The sequence below is a fragment of the Chlamydomonas reinhardtii genome, chromosome 16 (assembly GCF_000002595.2).
Source record: "Chlamydomonas reinhardtii strain CC-503 cw92 mt+ chromosome 16, whole genome shotgun sequence".
NCBI lineage: Eukaryota > Viridiplantae > Chlorophyta > Chlorophyceae > Chlamydomonadales > Chlamydomonadaceae > Chlamydomonas > Chlamydomonas reinhardtii.
In genome coordinates this window covers 5,570,611-5,588,585 of record NC_057019.1, presented here as the reverse complement: position 1 = coordinate 5,588,585, position 17,975 = coordinate 5,570,611, and the positions used below count along the sequence as shown (strand labels likewise).

Here is a 17,975-nt window from a genome sequence, read left to right as displayed (position 1 = left end):
GGCCCCATTCCGAAGGACTAGCTCCAAAGCGCTCGCTACGCAAGCTTCGTAAGTTTGGAATTGATACCCTAACATTTAATAGCACTGTGAAAGCATAGCGACCTGCTCTTCCGCTTCCTGAGCTGCTTCTGTCCCTGCCGTTTAAACTATTTCCTAAGCACTTCTTAACAGCTGTATTGTATTCAGATATAGGGATAGGCGTAGTGAGGAGCAAAAATGCCCCTATGGGTGGACAAGGTGAGCACAGCACAGCTCTGGGCGGGAAAGTCGCGCAAGCTGCCAGAGAAGAGAGCACTAAGTGTCGGGCTTTATTCGCAGTATCGCCCGAACTCGTTTGACAAGTTCGTCGTGCACAAGGATATCGCGGACAACCTCAAAAAGCTGGTGAGTCCAAGGATTCGGCCACGCAATTGCTGCGGAACTTTCGTTGGTTGTAAATATGTACACAAGGGGGGGGGGGCGCTGCTGGAGCACAATTGAGCGCGCCGAGTGAGCAGACAGGCAGTAGACCGAGCTGGGGGCTGGGCTTGGGGCGCCCAACCCTGACATGCAACCTACGGTGTGCGAATGCGCCAACTCGCTGCCCATGCGCCAGGTGGCGACGGGGGACTTTCCACACACGTTATTCTATGGGCCCCCGGGAGCTGGCAAGAAGACGCTGGTGATGGCGCTTCTAAGAGCCATCTACGGCGCAGGCGTGGAGAAGGTGCGAGCGCGTGTGCGGCGTTAGTGGCGCAGCTGGCCTGCAACGCAGGCGCAAATGGGGTGCAAGGCCAGCTCAGATCTGCTGTTGAGGCAGCGTCCCAGGCCGCTGTGCGCGGTAGCTAAGCACCGCGGCCGGTGCTGGGCAGAGGTTGCTGACGCACGTGTGCCCGCCGTTGCGCATGTGTACCGCAGGTCCGCGTGGAGACGAAACCATGGAAGATTGATGTGAGTCCCAGCCACCACGGCACATGTCTGCCTGGCCTTTGAGGTGCCTGTCGCGCCGCAACCGCCGCACCGGCCTGCTTTAGACGCCCCCTCATCCGTCGACGCCACTCCCCTCAACCTGCGCTGTCGATTTTGATTTGGTGGCGCTTGGTGACGCACCCGGGCTTAATGCTAGCGAGGCGCCCGCATGAGCCTTCCCGACTTCCGCGGAATCGTTGTTGAGCCGAGGTCAACTGTTCATTCGCCATTACCAACCTGCCAGCCCACGAACCACCCCATCCTGCCCCAGCCCACCTCCTGCCTCTATGGCATTGGGTTCGGTTTAGTTTGGGCTGGTATCTACAACCCCTCCGTCCTCGCCGCCACCTCCCATACCTGCTCTCTGCTCTGCCCCTCTTTCCTCCTGCAGCTGCCCAGCCGCAAGCTGGAGGTGGAGCTGACCACGCTGTCGTCAAACCACCATTTGGAGCTCAACCCCGCGGATGTGGGCAGCAACGACCGATACGTGGTGCAGGTGAGGGGCGAAGGGGGCGGGGGAGGGCAGGGGAGGAGGGAGGGGAGGGCAGGGGAGGGCAGGGGAGGGCAGGGGAGGAGGGAGGACAGGACAGGAGAGGGGAGGAGAGGAGAGGAGAGGAGACGAGAGGAGAGGAGAGGAGAGGAGAGGGGAGGAGAGGGGAGGGGAGGGGAGGGGAGGAGAGAGGAGAGGAGAGGAGAGGAGAGGAGAGGAGAGGAGAGGAGAGGAGAGGAGAGGAGAGGAGAGGAGAGGGGAAGGTAGGGGACCCTCCACACGGGCACGCACACGTCTTTGCGCGTTTTCCTTGTGCTCTTTAACACGTGTTGGCCTGCGGCCTGATCTGGGCTAGCTGAGTTTAGCCTGCACATAGCCACCAATTTCGCTATCATATCATACCAAGGCGCAGTTGCAGTGATGTACCGTACGCAATTCCGGACGCCTTGTGTGTACTACACTGCACATGTGGGTGCCTCCGCCGGCCCGCAGGAGATCATCAAGGAGATGGCGCGCAGTCGGCCGATGGGCGCGGACGGCAGCCGCGGGTTCAAGGTGCGGCGCGGCACGGGGCGCACGCACGCGGCTGCACACAGCGGAGCGGCGTTACAGTAGGGCGTGGCGCTGGGCTTGTGGGGCGCGGCGGCTGGGGTGCAGGCGTGGGGTGCAGGTGGGGGCGCAAGGGCAGGGAGTGACGTTAAGGGCTTGGCACTGCGGCGGCAGCCTCACGCCAAGGCGCCCGGTGCGCGGCAGTGTTTGTGTGTTGGTAGAGCCCGCCGCCAGGCTGGCCTGCATGAGGCGCTGCCCCGCGGCGCTGCCAGGGCGCTTGCTCTCCTCCGCCTTCCTCACCTCAACGTGCGCCCCCTCGTCCACCTACTGCCAACCGTCACCGCCTACCTCACCGCCCTTCCCCCGCCTTCCTGCAGGTCCTGGTGCTGAACGAGGTGGACCGGCTGTCCAAGGAGGCGCAGCAGGGCCTGCGCCGCACCATGGAGAAGTACAGCAGCGCCTGCAGGCTGATCATGGTGTGCAGCAACGTGTCCAAGGTGCGGCCGGGAGGGAGAGGAGGGGGTGTGGGAGGAGGGGGTGGGAGAGGAGGGGATGCGGGCGGGGTGGGGCACGGGCAGAGGGTAAGCATGGGGCAGGGGTAAGCGGGGGGTTGAAGTGTGCGGATGTGCGGGATGTTTGGATGTGGGAGTGGAACGCGGCAGGTGCGCATGTGCAGGTCAATGTGCTGGCTGCGGGGTTGGCTGTTGTGTTGGCCCACAGGCCCTTTGAGGGGCTGTAGGCGGCGGCGGCCGTGCGTTTTGCTGTGCGCACGCCGCTCTCGTCTTCCTGTGACGTCCCTCAACTCGTTCCGCCCTCCACGCGGGCGCCGCGCCGTCCGCGTGTGTGCCCGCCAGGTGATGGAGCCAGTGCGCTCCCGCTGCCTGTGCGTGCGCGTGGCGGCACCCAGCGACGCGCAGGTGCGAGCAGGCGTGGGGCGCTGTAGCATCCGCAGGGACGTAACGAGGGGCACGGCTGCGCGGCAGTAGCGCCAAACGGGTGTGCCGCCGCACGGACATGGAGCATTGCTAAGATCAGGCCAGCAGCAACCGACAACACGCACGGGGCTTGGAAGGGATGGTGGCCAGCGGGCCAAGGGGTCCGTAAGCAGTGGACGGGCTTCGGAGTCCGCGCTGCTAGGACCCGCCCTGCACCTATTGACGCGTTCTCGCCTCCTGCGCCGCTTCTTCCTCCACCTGCGCCGCCTCCGCCTCTTGCTCCGCCTCCGCCTCTGCCGCCTTGGCTCAGGTGATGGAGGTGCTCCAGGGCGTGGCCAAGAAGGAGAACCTGGTGCTGCCGGAGGCCTTTGCGGCGCGGGTGGTGGACTACGCCGGCCGCAACCTGCGCAGGTGCGTGCCTGGGTGTGTGCGTGGGCGCATGGATGGGTGCGTGGGTGAGCGGGCAGGGCACGGGCGTCTGTTGCAGGTGATGCGGTACGCGGCCGCTCCGGGCACAGCACCCTCCATGGCAGAGGCAAAGCAGTTCCTCCGCCTGCCCACCTGCTTCGGGCTTCCGCTGCGTCCTAGCGTCTCCGTCGCTGTTGATTGCTGGTCATGGCGGCAACAAGCCTCCCTTTAACGCGCCTCCTCATTCCCTGTGCTCGTAGGGCGCTGCTGTGCCTGGAGGTGTGCCGCGCGCAGCAGTACCCCTTCGGCGACAGCCAAGAGCCGCAGCGGGCGGACTGGGAGCTGTACATTGCCGAGGTGGCCAAAAACATTATGGATGAGCAGAGCCCCAAGCAGCTCTACCTAGTGAGTTTGCCAAGGGGCTGAGGTAGCGGCATAGGTGCCTTCCTGTCGCAGCCGTACACCGTAGCTTCTTGCTTGCTGCACGGCCACAGCGCGTCAGCGCGGCGCTGACGCGGCTGCAGCTGGCAGCCGTGTCGCCGACACGCGCCGCCGTACCGTATGTGGTGTACACGGCATGCCGTACTGTACGTCCGCACAATGCCGTACCGCAATGCCGTACGCACAGGTCCGCAGCAAGCTGTACGAGCTGCTGGCCAACTGCGTGCCGCCCGAGCTCATCATGCGCCAGCTCACCTTCGAGCTGCTTAAACGAATGGACGACGAAATCAAGGTGCGGCGGTGGGAGCGGTGCAGCGGCACCGGGGAGTGGCGCTAGCTGTGTTGTGTTGTGGTCCTTTGCAGGGTGCAGAAGGGCAGTGGGGCGACGGCGCGTCGAGAGATTGCAACGGCAACGCTGCTGCAAGGTCTAGGGGCGCACAGGCTCAATGGCCCTACCCCTCTTGTACAGCTCTCGGCTCCTCCACCCGGCGCCGCCTCCCGAAACACGTCCACGCCCCATTGACCTTGCGTTACTACCTTTACCCCATGTTGAACACACGCCCCTACAGCTGGAGACGGTGTCATATGCGGCCCAGTTTGAGCAGCGGCTGCAGGAGGGCGCCAAGGCCATCTTCCACCTGGAGGCCTTCGTGGCGCGGGTCATGAGCAACGTCAAGACGTACCTGGTCTCGTGCGGCCTGGCCTAGGGCGGCGGGGATGAGAGGCGGGCTGAGAGGCGGTTGGGTTGGTGTATGATGGGACAGGGTTTAGACAGGTTGGCGAGGTCCCGGAGGGTGCAGCTGATGCCCATACCCCAAGCAGACGGCAGACAGTTTGCAGTGGCAGAGCAGAAGTGCATGGCTGGTCGAACGCCGGAGTTACTGTACCGACAAGTTGTTGGCTGGCTGGAAGTTTGCTGATGCGCATTCCTCACGCTCCGGGCGCCCGGCCAGGCGATAGCACCACACAGACACACCGCAACGCCACACTCGCGATGCAGAGCCGCAGCGCACCTGCAGGAAGATGGCTAGCGTCCACGGATGAGCACCAGAGGCAACCGCAGAGAAAATGGTTGGGTTGGTGCCTTGGTGGGTGGAAGGTTGGGGGCATGGCCGGTGTTCGGCGGCCCAGGGCGCAGGTAGGGAGTTGGTAGGCAGGCACTTGACACAGGCAATTGACAGGATGCAGGGCAAAAGGCAGGTACGTTGAGCGCAGTGTTCACGATGCCGGTACGATGAGGATGCAGGCGGACCCGCTGCCTTGTTGCTTCGCCAGTGCGAAGTCATACAGGCGTTGATGGGCAGGGACGCTGGTGTGTGTCGCATGTGAGCGTGAGCGGCAGCGACAGCAGTGGCGGAGGATTAGTGCGTCCTGGTAGGTGCTCGACACTTGGCATGGTACATATCGTTTGCGATTTCGAAGTGGGAAGGTCAGGCGTCCGGCGCGCCGCCTGACCGTGAGTGGCAGAGTGGTACCCGCTTGAGGACTGCGCGTGGCATGTGCTGAGTGCCTGCATGTACTCCTGTACGTGTGACTTCGTCCAGGTTGTGCTTGCTCTCGGCCCTTAAAGTTCCTACGCTCATGGCGCTGACACGCATGGGGTAGGGGAAGACCCTTTCCCCTCTAAATCAACACCAAGTTCTGATAGCCCAGGAGCCCACCCTCACCAGCCAACTGTCGCTGTCCAGCCGACCGGGGGCTTTGTTGTTGCATATCGGTTCGATGGACAGCTGACAACTCCTTACCAGTTACCACGCCTTGCGCCGATGCTGGGGTGCCGTCACGCAAGGGATTGGCGCGGCGACGGCAGTCGACAGGAAGAGCCAGCCACTGGTCATTACCGGTAACAGTCTATAATTTACCCCTCACATACTCCCCCTATTTCCTGCGCCATCTGCGGAGCATCGTGCAGACCAGCCTAACGCTAATTCCGACACCATTGCTTTCTCCTATGCCCCAAAAGAACAGACAGGCAAACTACCCCCTAGCTAGTAACATAAGCCGCTGCCACCTCAGGCGCACGCGCACAAGAACCACAGCCAGGCGCCTCTCCTGGTGGCTCCACGTTGCAGAAGGCCCCTGCTCCGCAGGCAAGCCGCCCCGAGCAGAGCACCACGTGTGTATGCAGCACCTTCCCTACCGAAGCAGCTCCGCCGCCGCTTACTTCAGGTCGTTCTCCAGCTGCAATCAGCACAGCACAAGCGGGCGCAAGCACTTTCAGACAAACTCGACATTCTTATGCGAAGCACGCACGTTGACTGGCGCGTGACAGAACTCCATTGCGTTCTCCGGTCTTGAGCCGTCAGGAACGGTATGCTTTACCCCTACCCCAAACGCCCAGCCCGCCCACACCACCGGCCCAGCCCGTCGGAGCACCCGCCACACAGACCTCCCGACCCAGCACTGCCAATTGCAGCTCGCATGTCCCGAATACGGGGTCGCCTTGATGATCCCCTTGGACTACCCTGCACCCTCCTCATCCTAGAAACCTCCTGCACCCGGTCAGCCCTGCCACGCCCGCCCTCCAGTGACCTACACCCCTGTAGCCCTGCCACACCCGCTACGGCACCCTTCCCGCCCTCCCACCTTCACACGCCCCCACGCCCGCTGGCCCCATCCCACCTTCGTGACCAGGTTGTTGAACTCCTCCAGCTTCTTGGCCTGGCTCATGTCCACCAGCCGGTCCTCAAACTCCAGAACGAAGCCGCCCAGCAGCTTGCGGTCCACCTGCACCGCGAAGAGGATGAATGAGTATGTGCATGGCGTTGCATAATGAGACGCTATTGGCGCATGGCGAACGACGGGGCGAGACGGGAGCAGAGCTTCCAGCAACCGCTGATGCAACTGCGGCGTGCCGACCTGCAGGCCGCCCCCCTCCTCCCCACACCCCTCGCGGACACCGTGCTTTCCTTAGCACCACCCCTCACTGTCGTATGCCGCCAACGACCGCCGGCCACTTCTCCCAAGGCCCCTGCCGCACTGCCGCACTTCCGAGTTGGGCCCTTGTTACCCTCGCTGCCTCACTGCCGCACTTCCTCCCACCTTCTCCTTCATGACCAGCTTGAAGCCGGGGTCCACGAAGGCCTGCGCCTGCTTGGTGAACACGGCGCGCTCGGCATCGTCCAGGGGCTGTAGGCGGAGGGGAGGAGACGCCAGGGTGGCGGGGCCGCGGGTCAGAGCAGCAGCATAGACAGGACACAGCGGACGGCAGAGATGAAGCGAACAGTGGGCAGGAGTGTCATGCTGACACAGTGACTGCGCTGACGACTGGGTATGTGTCTGCGCCCGCAGGGGCGAGGATTGCTGATCGGAGAAGCGGGCAGGTGTGGCAAGCTGATAGACTGGATGCGTTGCTGACTGCGCTTGCTGCACGGGGCATGCGAGCACGTCTCCGCGCCTGCGGTCTGCTGGCACAGCGCTGCACTGCCTCCTCCGCCCAACCAGCATCCGCTGCCGCCGTGTGTCCGCTGCTGCAGCCCTCAGAGCAGGCCACAGGTCTATGCCGCCATAGGCTGCGGCGGCCAAGCATACGTCCTGTGACCAGCCGTCCGCAGCCTGTGGGTCCGCAGGCGTCCGCCCTCGATCACACAATGCAGCAGCTGCTGCAGCCGCTGCCCTTGGGAACGCTGAGCTGATGCAGGCAGCCGTACCCAGACGCCCGGGGGTTGCAGCCAGGCGCCAGCAGCCCCAGCCCCAGCTCTGATCTCAGAGCACGGCACGTCAGGAGTTGTGCGCTGTCCGCGCCAGTTGCTGCCGGAAAACGATTTTGCTTATCTCCGCCGTGGCGACAGCACAAGCCGGCATGACCGCTGCTGCACGGTTCACGCCATGCTGTCGCCCTGTCAAGGAACGCATGCATGCGTGCAGCATGCCGCGCGCCGGCAAGCTCTCGCCATAATGCGCTCGCTGCTGCACTGCCCTTTGGCCGCTGTGTCCGGCAGCCGAGCCAGCGCCCGCCGCCCCCTACTGCAACCGCCACCAGCCCCCCGTCTCCGTCTCCGCATCGTTACGAGCCACCACCGCAGTTGTCGTGCTCCGATGCTATTATGGCTGTTGCTGCCCCGGCCAGCTTCTGCAGCTGCCATCGGTGCGCTGTAGGCCATGGCTGCTATCAAGCACCACGCGAGTGCTTTCCCCAGATACAAGCCGTCCCCAGGCGCCACCGCTTCGCGGCTGCGCTTGAACGACACCGCCAGCTCGCGCCCAAAAGCCGTTTTGGGTCCGACGCAGCTGTCTCCCTTTGCACCCTCGTTCCTACTGTCCTCCCGTCCTGTCTTGCATGGAAGGCTACACCCCCCCCCCCCTGCGCCCCCCGCCTGTCCGCTGCCTACCCCCTAATTGCTTCCCCCGTGCCGCCGCCCCCGCCCGCACCTGCGCCGTGACCACGGTGCAGTGCACCTCCTTCTTGTGCGCCAGCATCAGCTCCTCGTACGCCAGCGTCACCTGCACGATGGCGCTCAGGCTGTTCTCCTCGGCCAGCGCCTCTGCACACCAAAGAAAACAACCAGGAGCACAGGCGGCAGGTTGATGCAAAGCGCAGGCGCAGGCATGGCCATGCACGACGGCGCCAAGCGGGGGGCGTGGGGGCAGGGTAGAGAGGATTTAAGCAAATATGGGGTGCACAGCACCATGCATCGCCATCCCCGGGGCCGCACCCACCAACGAGGCGCTTGGTGACCTCGGTCACGTCCTTGGTGGCGAACATATCGCGCACCACCTTGCGGCGGAACGCGTCAGGCAGGAACGGGTCCGTGGCCAGGCGGCGGATCTCGGGGTGGCTCTTGAAGACCTCCACCAGCTGGGGTGTGTTCGGGCAGAAGCGGAAGGGGGGAGTCGAGTGGCAAGGTGGCGGTGCGCGGGAAGGGAACTGCCCTGCCCGTAGGCCAGCCCCCCCACCCCCCCCCCACCGCCAGACCATTACCGCCATGCTGCATGTAGAGAGGACCGGGCCCGTTGCTCACCTGGTACAGCTCGTCCTGCACCTTAGCCAGCACGTTCTCCTTCGCAGCGACCTGCCATGCTAGCGTCGCGATCGCGCCCGAGGTCCCGCTGAGTTGGAGAGGAGCCACCGGCTGTACAAAAGTTAAGAAAATCCAGAGGGTTCAAGAATGCGCGCGGGATGGACCCGAAAATGGTGTCGATGACCTCCAGGTTGGACGCATGCCCCTAATCTCACCAGCTTCATCTCGGCCTTAGGAGCCGTCTTAGCGGCAGCAGCAGCCGCGAAGGTGCGGACCTGAAAACGACGAAAGCACGCCTCAATCAGAACGTGTCGCGGAAGGGCCCCGCATGTTGCTACCGAAAAGCTGCAAACTGACCATTATTTGAGGCAGCTGCGCCTGCTCGGCGCTGCGCGCCAGGAGGCATGCTGCCCGGGCCAGCATCGTTCCGAGATGACTCCGCACCAACAACACAGAACCGCTTCGCTGCTTCACTAATGGGTCCCTACAAAACACGCGTACTACAAGGTGTCGCGGAGCGCTGCAGAGGCCCCCTGCAGCGCACAACAGGTTTTCCCCTCCCCTGGAGCGAGTGCCGTACTTTCCCCATTGCAGCGAGGCGAGTCTGCCCCCCCGCCCCTACTTAAGAGTGCAGGCTGGGCACGGTCGGGACCCGCGACCCCACCCGACAAGGTGCCACTCGCAATTTCGCAATTATCCTGACTGCATAGTTTTGGTGTCGCTGAGCTAGCTGGCACTCGCGGTTCTTCAGCGCTCGCGACCATCGCGCCCATAAATCGCGACACCATCCAACACGCAGACTCGCTCATTTAAGTCTATAGCAACCCACACCGCATCCGTCAATACTTGATACATCATACCTTACGTGCTGCCTGATCGCCGGCGCTTGTTGGCGGGCTGGAAAGGTGGCGGGGCCGTTCGGTTGACGGTTCGGCGGATGACAGCCTCGTAGACGGGCCTCTGTGGCTTCACAGCGCCGGCAATTTCAATAAGCTGTACTTCATCCACCCGTTCAAAAGCCAGTAACCATGAAGGCCAGGAAGATATGCCCGTTGGCGACGCGCATCAAGAAGATGATGCAAACGGACGACGACGTCGGCAAGATTTCGCAGGCGACGCCCATCCTCATCGGTGAGCTCTGGCGAGCATGAGGCTCTGGGGCAGGAAGCAGCAAGCTTAGCATGCTCTGGCATGGGGTTGCTGGCAGTGTGGGCCGCCACTGTGTTTCACACGCTGTGCCACGTACACGCAGGCCGTGCTATGGAGATGTTCCTGGAAAAGCTGTGCACACAAGCTATCAACGTCGCCCAGAGCCGCCAGGCGAAGACATTGAATCCCAGCCACCTGTAAGTAAACTGCGCGCTGGCGCGAGGCCGTAATGTGGCAGCTGTCGTAATTTGCAGTGCTTTCAGTCCCAGGGTGCCGGGTTCGCTGGGGTACTGTGCCGCCCCCGCTGGAGGAACACACAAACGGTGCCTGTTCGTCGTTCCTTGCTAATACCTACCCCATGCTCGGTTATTTCACCACCGTAGCAAGGCGGCTGTGGGTGCGGACAAGACTATGGACTTCCTGGCTGAGCTGGTCGCGTCGGCGCCGGACCTGCCGCCGCCGGACGCGGAGGGCGAAGTCGGGCCCAAGCCCATCAAGCGTCGCAAGTGAGCACTGGCTGTTGCCATGCCCGGGGCACCACGCGTGCTTGGGTCTGTCTATACGGCAGATTATGTCTATACGGCAGATTATGGCCTACAGCAGGGCCCATACGGCGCCAGGCTGCTCGCATGACGAGCGGGGGTGCACCCACTGGAGTGCTGTAGAGTTTTGGCCATCCAGGTGCAAGTTTCTCTCCACCGGTGCGCGGCTCACCTGTCCTGCCCCCCGTTTCCCGCTTCCTGCACACCCTCGACCCTGCAGGACCAACGACCTCGGCGAGGCCCTGGGCTCGCCGACCGGTGGCAGAGGAGGCGGCCGGGGCGCCGCCGCGGCCGCGGCCGTGGCAGCTGTCGCAGCAGGCGAGGATGGCGAGGAACCACCGCCAAAGAAGCGCGGGCGGCCGCCCAAGGCGCCCGCGGCTGCAGCAGCATCCGGTGACGAGGGCTCGGAGCAGCCGCCGTCCAGCGGGCGAGGACGCGGCCGCGGGCGGGGGCGAGGGCGGGGTCGGGGCCGGGGGGTCCGGGCAGGCTCCACGGAGTCTGACCCTGGGGCCATGGACTTGGGCTCGCCATTCGCAAACACGCCCGGCTCGGCCGCCCTTCTGGCCCCGCCGCCGCCGCCCATTCTCAGCTTCGCATCACCGCCGCCCGTGCACATGGACTTGGGCCTACCCTTCGCCAGCCCGCCTGCGCCCGCGCCTGCGCCCGCGCCGGCCACCGCGCCGGCGGCTTTCGCCCACGGCGACCCCGTTGCCACCAGCACCACCGTGGCGGCACCACCGCCGCCCCTAACGGCGCCGGAGGCCGCGCCCTTGGCCGCGCCCGAGCCCGCGCCCACGACGGGCGTTACCGGAGTCGCGCCGCTGCCACCGAGCACGTCAGTGCCGGCGCCGCCTACGGCGCCGAAGCCCGCGCCGGCTCCTGCCACCGCCGGCAGGCCAGCAGCGTCGACAAGCACTGCACCTGGCGGTGGAGGGGCTGGCGGCGGCGGCGGCGGTGGCGGCTCGATCATTGCGTCGCTGCGGGCGCAGCAGCCATTCTTCGGGCTGGGGCGCAAGGGAAAGAACCTGGGGGTGGGCAGCAAGGCGCAGCCGGCAGCAGGAGCAGGTGCAGCCGGCGGCAGCGGGGCTGGCAATCATGCGGCAGCGCCCGCCAATGCGCCGCCGGCTGGGTCCCCGATTAGCGGGGAGGCGCTTGCTGCAGCGGCTGCTGCCGCACTGGCGGCGCCACACACCTTTGCACACAAGCTTGAACCCCTGGACCTGTCGGGCCCGGCGCGTCCGTTTGCGGCAGCGGATTATGGAATGACGCCAGGGTCGGGGTCTGGTGGCGGCTCAGGCTTTGCAGCAGAGGCAGCGCCGGCGTCCGCGCGTGGCCATTCGCCGCATGGGGCGCCGCCAGCCTCAACGGGAGGCGCTGTGAGCATCAAGCACGAGTGTGAGGATACGACTGCAGTCAATGGCTGGGAGGCGGACGGGCTTGGAAGTTCGGGGCCTAGCACAACCGCGCTGTCGCCCTTCCAAGTGCGGCAGCAGGCGAAGGCGGCGCCTGGGCCGTGCGGGGAGCGCAACGCCGGTGCCGGCGCAGCAGTCAAGGCTGAGGCGGACGGGCAAAGCTCTGCTGCGCATCATGGCAACGGGGGCGGTGCAGCCGCGCAGGACGGCAGGGATTCGGGCGTGGCAGCGGCGCCGCCGCAGCTTTCCGTTGTGGGCTCGTGCCCAGTGCCGTCCCTGACGTCGGGGTCAGCAGCTAGCCTTGGCGGAACGGCGGCGGCGTCAGCAGCGGCCGCGGCTGCAGCGGCAACGGCGGCACCGCCGCCCCTTGTGCCGCCCCTGCCCTTCTTCCCCGTTCCCCAGCAGCAGGACATGGAGGAGGACGACTATGACAGCTAGGTTAGGAGCAGCGTTATACTGGCACGAAACTGCGTGGAATATGCTAGGCCACCTTCCTTGCGGTGGCTCGGCGCCCCTCATGCGGGCGGGAGGTTGGCTTGTTAAGTGGGCTATGAACTGCACCTAGTGCTGTGTATGCGGGTGATGTTGCTTGCAGCTGCTTGAACGCAGAGGGGGTACAGCAGCATAGCAGGTGCGGACGAGGGGCTGGGTAACGTGAGTGGTGCCGCAGACCGGGGAGCCGTGTGCAACTCCCCGCTGCGGTGGCACCCTCTGCAAACAGATGTGGCGACCATAAATTGCTGTATATTTTCTTGTTCGGGTTAGGCTGGGATTCTACTGGGCGCTGAGCGCCGGGCGTGGCGGCCGCCGAGCTGAGGCAGTGCACTGCTTGGCTAAGTGGATTAAAGGCAAAGCATTCAAGTACTGTAGTTGCAAATTCAAGGCAAAGACAGTGCGAGAAGCCCCAGAGGCGCAGACGCCGTTTCCCGCCTTACTGGTCCTGCCCTTGCACTAGGCAAACGAAGCAATCCCTCCATGATTTCGCAAATACAAGCATCATCTCCAGCCACTCGGGCATTCCGGGCAGGGGCCATTCGGGGACTCGGAGCACACCAGACTCGGCGACGCCTGTGCATTCTTGCTGCACAGCCCCGCGGCGACGTTCGGGCAACCAAAATCAAGGTGGGCGTTGGACGCAAACATTTCGCGGCTGCTTATGTCCGGGCAGAGGTGCCTGTGTCACAATTTCAACGCTTCTGTCACAATTCCACCTGCTGGCCACGGACCGTTCGTGCGTGCCCTTGTTCAGCTCATTACTGTCTCGAAAGAGAACAGCAAGGGAGCCACGCTGTTCGCGGATGAGCTATTAGAGAAGGTGCAACGGTGGGTTTCGGCAAGGGTTCGACGCAACACGCGCTTGGTGGTCCCGCTGCAGTGTTCGCGGCCTCACTTGGCAAGCAGGGGTCTTAGGTGAAAGATACTGGCTACCGGCGGTGCTGTTGAGAGTTGACAGCACGCCATACGGGCTCGGTAGACACGCCGTACCCCATGCAGAGGGCGCAGTCGCGGCGCCAGCGCCCGCCGCCTCGTTCAACGTTATGGACCGTGAACGGTGCTGAACTTGCAGCTCCAGCCAGAGCGTGACATATTGTTCATCATGTTGTTAGTGTACGGCGGACACCGCGCCTCACGAGCTGGCAACATACCGGTGTCATTCATGTGCGCCCGTCACATTGCCCTTGGTACAGGTACGCGCCTGTGCAGAGCATCAACATCAAGCCCAACCCAAGAAACTCGCCCGACCCGGCTGTGCAGCGGGAGACCGAGGGCGAGAAGGTTCTTAAGGCTCTGGACTCGCGGGACCTGGTAGTGGTGCTGGATGAGCGGGGGAGCGAGGTGCGCGCCTGTCCGAGGTGTGGGGTGGCGGGTTGGGGTGGCGCGCCTGGGCGGCGGAGGGAAAGCTGGAGTTGAAGACTGGGGCTAGCGCCGTGTCAGGATGAGTGGATCATGTCTGACTGCATATGGGTTGCGTGCGTCGTGCCGCCGCGCCCATCCCTGGGCTGCTCTTGAACCCTTGAACCCTTGTCCCTGTCGGTCTCCCCCGCAATCGTGCTTGCGCATCACACTGCCAGCACAATGTATGCTATACCGCACTGCGGCTGCCCGCAGCTGAAGAGCGAGGATCTGGCAAAACTGGTGGCGGCTGCGGGCGATGAGGGCCGGCCCATCGCGTTCTGCATAGGCGGGCCGTACGGGCACAGCGACGCGGTGCGCGGCCGCGCGGACCGCATGATCCGGCTGTCATCCATGGTGCTGAACCACCAGGTGCGGCCTCAAAACCTGACCCTTGGGGGTTGTCTGGGTCTATGAATCGGTGCATTTGCCGAGCGAGGTTAGTACCTGGATACGGTACTTACGAAGCGAGGCGCTGGGGCGCTTGGGACTGGTTTCTACGGTTTTAAGTCAGTGTAAGGTAGAGGACCGCGACGGGGATATATCTTGAGTGCCACATGGGGTTGCCCAGCCTGCGTTGTAAGTTGCTCAGCCATCCCGATGCGAGAGCTACCCCATCTGCCCATTCAGCCTGCCCGTTGCACGTGTTCTGCTTGCCTGCAGGTGGCAGTGGTCGTGCTTCTTGAGCAAGTCTATCGTGCGTGGACTATCCTGCGGGGCGTGCCGTACCACCATTGATAATGGGTGCACGTGCACAGCACGGCCTGATCCCGGGGAGAGCGCGGCCGGGAGATCAAACTACAGTTGTCGTACGCTGCCCGCATCGGCTTCCGCACCGGATGATTGCTGAGACAGGCAATTACCAGTGAGCTTTGCACACCTGTGCGCAGGAGCTTTCAGCAGTAGGCACTTGGATGGACGCTGGTGGCTTGGGAGGAAGACATGCTCAGTGGCTGTGGCTGTGCGACTGTGGCACGCATGGCAACATCTTTGTGAAGCATGCTGTGGTAATTGGGGCGGTGGGACTGCCTCGTGCACTCTCTCATGACTCAGCTGCCGCTATACGCCTGGGGAGCTTGGTCGGTTAGCTAGACTTCCGTGGTCGTGACTCCTTCTGGAAACAATGCAACTCTAGCAGAGAATGGCAGGGAAACACGAAGTGACCAAGGTCCAAGGCCGGCGGTTTCGGTGAGATGGCAGGGGAATGCTCGAGTATGGGTGGGCTACGGTATGCTGGCGTTGGGCTGCCAGCTACATGTATGTGTTTACAAAGCTGCATATGTGCATGATGAGTGATTGGTTTGTAGACAGGACTGAGCCGCAGGCTGCAGGGAGAGCAGGTCACGGTCGGTGGTGGTTGCGTGGTGCATTAGGATGCCACTTGCACTCTTGCAGTCCAGCTTCCTTTGATGGTGGTCCGGCCTGATCCTAATGCAGTTTAGCTTTGGCAGTGATGGGCTGATTGCTTGATGGGGTCTTGGTTTTGTTGTTTTGGGCCCAACTTCGGTGCAGACGGATGTAGACGGGCTCCAGCTTGGAGGCAGGGTCCGATCCGCGTGGTTAGACGTGGTTGGGCTCGGATGGGTTGACACGGTTTGCCCAAGTTGCCCCTAGATTGGCCCGCAGTTGCCCGCCTCTGCATGGAAGCGGTGCGGGTTACGACAGGCTACGAGGTGTGGCAGGCCTTGCTGGTCGACCGGAACCTCGTCCGTGATTCAAACTCCGCACACCAAATGCTTCATGAACACCAGATAGGTTTTACTGTTAGGGCTCAGACGACAAGGCAAGTCGAGACCTGTGAAGCCTGCTTGAAGCGACAATTGCTCGCACAAAACAGTTTCTCCAAAACTGGCCGCTCCTGATTCAAAAGCGAGCGAACCTGCTGAATACCCAGTAAGACTGAACAGATCGACGGCATGCGGTAGTTAGCGGTGTGCATGGCAAGTTTTGCTGGCCACGGCCTCGGCCAAAGTGCGCGCTTGGCTGATGGCGGGGGTTTCTTAAAGCAATCGTGCAAGCACGCCTGCAGCCTGGCGCCAGCAGTCCCTCGACGGTCTGCTCCAGCAAAGACGGCGTTTGCGCTGACCGTGCTCACGCCAAGCGAGGAAACAGCGGCGCAATCACAAAAGCCGCATCCTCAGGTCGGCTCTTCCTGGCGGTTCCGCGGACTCCCGCTTCCGCAAATGCAGCGGCGCGAGGCGGGCACGGTTCTGGAGCGGGGTTCCGCGCAGCACCCACAGCAGCAACCCAGCAGCAACCGCGCCCTGCCGGAATCGCCTGCCGCTGTAGCTCAGCCTTCCGGCGCTGCCATGCAGGGTGAAGATGGCACACGCCCGCCTGGTGACGCTGCCCTGGCTGCAACCGGCACGTCGCGGTCCCACGGCGCTGCCTCTGCCCTCGGGCTGATGGCAGTAGCACTCGTATTCATGCCGCTGCTGCAGCTGCTGGGCCACGCCGAGGTGGCCACATACGGCTTGGTTGCGGGCATCGCCCGGCTCACCGGCTTTGGGGCGGCAGTAGCTGCCGCCGCTCGCTGGCGCAGCAGCAGCACGGCAGGCAGTAGCACTAACAGCGTCGGCATTAGCAGTAGCAGCGGAAGTAGCAGCACACATGGCAGGGGGGACAACGCTCGCGGCGGCCGGTGGGTGGGCGCGGCGGGAGCGCTGGGCTACGTCCTGCCGCTGCCGCACCAGTTGGTGCTGCAGCCGGCGGCGGCGGGCGCAGTGCTGCTGCCGCTGGCGCTGTCGCTCAGCGCCGCGGTGTGGAGTGCGGTCAGCGGGGCGCCAAGCGGCAAGTGGCTCAAGGCCTCTCTGCTGTATGCGGTGGGCCTGCTGCTGCCGAGTCCAGGTGTGGGGCGGCGGGTGCAGCTCCCAGTCTTGGGCGTTCAGGCCCTGCGGGCGGGGCTGCTGTGCGGTGCAGGGTGGCTGGTGGCGGCGGTGGAGTTGAATGCGGCTGCGGCCGGGGTGGCGGTTGCGGGCAGTGGCGCGGCGCAGCCGGCTGTGGCGGCGGTTGCCCGGCTGTGGCTGTGGCTGGCTGGCGGCGTGTGGGCGCTGCAGGCTCTGGGGTGCCTCGAGGCCAGCAGGGTGATGCACTGAGTGCTGAGTGCTGAGTGCAGGCGAGGTTACAGCAGTTTGTCTGTACCTGTTGAGAGCGTTGGGTTGTGCATGCAAGGTTGCAAGATGCAGAGCAGCGTTGATGCGCTTGGGCCCGCCCTCCAGCATGATAAGGAACGCCTGGCAGTCTCCCACAGGTGTGGGAAGGAGGCTGACTGCGGGATAAAGCCGGGTGCGTTCATGCTTTGTGCTCCTAGGACGCGTTGCTAGCAGCTGCTTCTGCTGCATGTGTACATGTATGTATCGCATGTTGTAGCCCTGAAGGTAAACGGTGCGAAGCTGTCATCTGCTAACATTCACTAGCGTGCGGGGAAAGTGACAAAGCAGTGTCCCTTGTGACACAGTGCGCGTCAGCAGCCACCGGCACACACGCTGTGATTTCAATATTGGGTAGGCTTTAGCCGGACAAGCGCACCGAACGTCAAAACGCGCATCCTGTGCGTCAGGGCTCTTCTCGTTCTCTTGGGGGCACTGGCTTGGTGATGAAAGTTCCTGGTGGCTTTGGAGACTTGACAAGTGTTCCCCGGTCACGGGAAAAGGGGCTGAGCCCCTCCACAGTCTGAGGCCGAACAACCTCATCGCCCGGACATAGCCGGGGTCGGTTTCCACAGGCACATAGCCAAGCCAGGTGCCTATCTAGCAGTCGCGATGCCACAGCAGAGCCAACCGTAGCCAGACGCAGCACAGTTGTCAACAGCCGCACTACTTGTCATGCCGCTACGCATGCCCTGCTGCCAGCCCCACCGCGGACCGCTATCTAGACACCAGCCGGCTCCTCAGCCTGCGCGCTTGCGCCGCTTCTTGGGCGGCGCTGCGCTCTCCTCCTCCACGTGGCCTTTCCCGCCCCCTCCGCAACCAAGATGCGCGCACGCGCCGCCGCCGCTGCCGCTGCCACTGCCGCCGCCGCCGCCGCTGCCGCCGCCGCCGCCGCCACTGCCGCCGCCGCTGCCGCTGCCGCCGCCGCCGCCGCCAGTCTGCAGCGATGCAGGTCGCTTGTGCCCCAGCAGCATCTCCACCAGCGCGTGCCGGATGGTTGCGGAGTTGACGTCACGTCCCTGCACCGTCGGGAGGGCAGAGTGAGAGAGTCCCACTGAGCCCACGACTGAGCCGTCACCCAGCCATCACCCACTGAGC

At 63.9% G+C, this 17,975-nt stretch overlaps 5 protein-coding genes across 5 annotated transcripts; 4 read left to right on the top strand and 1 right to left on the bottom strand.

Moving 5' to 3' along the window:
- Nucleotides 1–72: 72 nt before the first annotated feature.
- CHLRE_16g679950v5 (uncharacterized protein) lies at nt 73–5,345 on the top strand. Its single transcript, XM_001695827.2, has 12 exons — nt 73–237; nt 319–384; nt 596–706; nt 898–930; nt 1,340–1,444; nt 1,931–1,993; nt 2,365–2,484; nt 2,842–2,904; nt 3,233–3,333; nt 3,591–3,735; nt 3,959–4,063; nt 4,341–5,345. Exons 1-12 carry the CDS (start codon nt 217–219, stop codon nt 4,476–4,478), a joined length of 1,071 nt encoding a protein of 356 aa, XP_001695879.1. The 5' UTR covers nt 73–216; the 3' UTR covers nt 4,479–5,345.
- A 2-nt stretch (nt 5,346–5,347) lies between these two features.
- On the bottom strand, nt 5,348–9,239 carry CHLRE_16g680000v5 (uncharacterized protein). Its single transcript, XM_001695933.2, has 8 exons — nt 9,090–9,239; nt 8,948–9,007; nt 8,733–8,843; nt 8,431–8,569; nt 8,143–8,255; nt 6,814–6,900; nt 6,394–6,498; nt 5,348–5,952 (listed from the first exon to the last, which is right to left on the bottom strand). The coding sequence occupies exons 1-8, from the start codon at nt 9,153–9,155 to the stop codon at nt 5,932–5,934; spliced, it is 702 nt and encodes a 233-aa protein (XP_001695985.1). The 5' UTR covers nt 9,156–9,239; the 3' UTR covers nt 5,348–5,931.
- A 120-nt stretch (nt 9,240–9,359) lies between these two features.
- CHLRE_16g680050v5 (uncharacterized protein) lies at nt 9,360–12,819 on the top strand. The gene is made up of 4 exons (XM_043071397.1): nt 9,360–9,863; nt 9,985–10,078; nt 10,265–10,387; nt 10,644–12,819. Exons 1-4 carry the CDS (start codon nt 9,761–9,763, stop codon nt 12,271–12,273), a joined length of 1,950 nt encoding a protein of 649 aa, XP_042916030.1. The 5' UTR covers nt 9,360–9,760; the 3' UTR covers nt 12,274–12,819.
- A 60-nt stretch (nt 12,820–12,879) lies between these two features.
- Nucleotides 12,880–15,445, top strand: CHLRE_16g680100v5 (uncharacterized protein). Its single transcript, XM_001695829.2, has 4 exons — nt 12,880–13,158; nt 13,524–13,671; nt 13,945–14,100; nt 14,392–15,445. The coding sequence occupies exons 1-4, from the start codon at nt 12,992–12,994 to the stop codon at nt 14,464–14,466; spliced, it is 546 nt and encodes a 181-aa protein (XP_001695881.1). The 5' UTR covers nt 12,880–12,991; the 3' UTR covers nt 14,467–15,445.
- Nucleotides 15,446–15,499: 54 nt separating this feature from the next.
- On the top strand, nt 15,500–17,305 carry CHLRE_16g680131v5 (uncharacterized protein). Its single transcript, XM_043071399.1, has one exon. It carries the CDS (start codon nt 15,912–15,914, stop codon nt 16,821–16,823), a length of 912 nt encoding a protein of 303 aa, XP_042916029.1. The 5' UTR covers nt 15,500–15,911; the 3' UTR covers nt 16,824–17,305.
- Nucleotides 17,306–17,975: the final 670 nt, after the last annotated feature.

Excerpts from the sequence above, each read along its gene's own strand:
- CHLRE_16g679950v5 (XM_001695827.2), top strand. The coding sequence starts at position 217 with ATGCCCCTATGGGTGGACAAG. Across the intron at positions 238-318 it reads TGCCCCTATGGGTGGACAAG|TATCGCCCGAACTCGTTTGA; the intron begins GTGAGCACAGCA and ends CTTTATTCGCAG. Across the intron at positions 3,736-3,958 it reads GCCCCAAGCAGCTCTACCTA|GTCCGCAGCAAGCTGTACGA; the intron begins GTGAGTTTGCCA and ends CCGTACGCACAG.
- CHLRE_16g680000v5 (XM_001695933.2), bottom strand. The coding sequence starts at position 9,155 with ATGCTGGCCCGGGCAGCATGCCTCCTGGCGCGCAGCGCCGAGCAGGCG. Across the intron at positions 9,008-9,089 it reads CGCAGCTGCCTCAAATAATG|GTCCGCACCTTCGCGGCTGC; the intron begins GTCAGTTTGCAG and ends CGTCGTTTTCAG. Across the intron at positions 8,256-8,430 it reads GGTCACCAAGCGCCTCGTTG|AGGCGCTGGCCGAGGAGAAC; the intron begins GTGGGTGCGGCC and ends TTTGGTGTGCAG.
- CHLRE_16g680050v5 (XM_043071397.1), top strand. The coding sequence starts at position 9,761 with ATGAAGGCCAGGAAGATATGCCCGTTGGCGACGCGCATCAAGAAGATG. Across the intron at positions 10,079-10,264 it reads ACATTGAATCCCAGCCACCT|CAAGGCGGCTGTGGGTGCGG; the intron begins GTAAGTAAACTG and ends TCACCACCGTAG. Across the intron at positions 10,388-10,643 it reads AAGCCCATCAAGCGTCGCAA|GACCAACGACCTCGGCGAGG; the intron begins GTGAGCACTGGC and ends TCGACCCTGCAG.
- CHLRE_16g680100v5 (XM_001695829.2), top strand. The coding sequence starts at position 12,992 with ATGTCCGGGCAGAGGTGCCTGTGTCACAATTTCAACGCTTCTGTCACA. Across the intron at positions 13,159-13,523 it reads CTATTAGAGAAGGTGCAACG|GTACGCGCCTGTGCAGAGCA; the intron begins GTGGGTTTCGGC and ends CCCTTGGTACAG. Across the intron at positions 13,672-13,944 it reads TGGATGAGCGGGGGAGCGAG|CTGAAGAGCGAGGATCTGGC; the intron begins GTGCGCGCCTGT and ends GGCTGCCCGCAG.
- CHLRE_16g680131v5 (XM_043071399.1), top strand. The coding sequence starts at position 15,912 with ATGCAGCGGCGCGAGGCGGGCACGGTTCTGGAGCGGGGTTCCGCGCAG.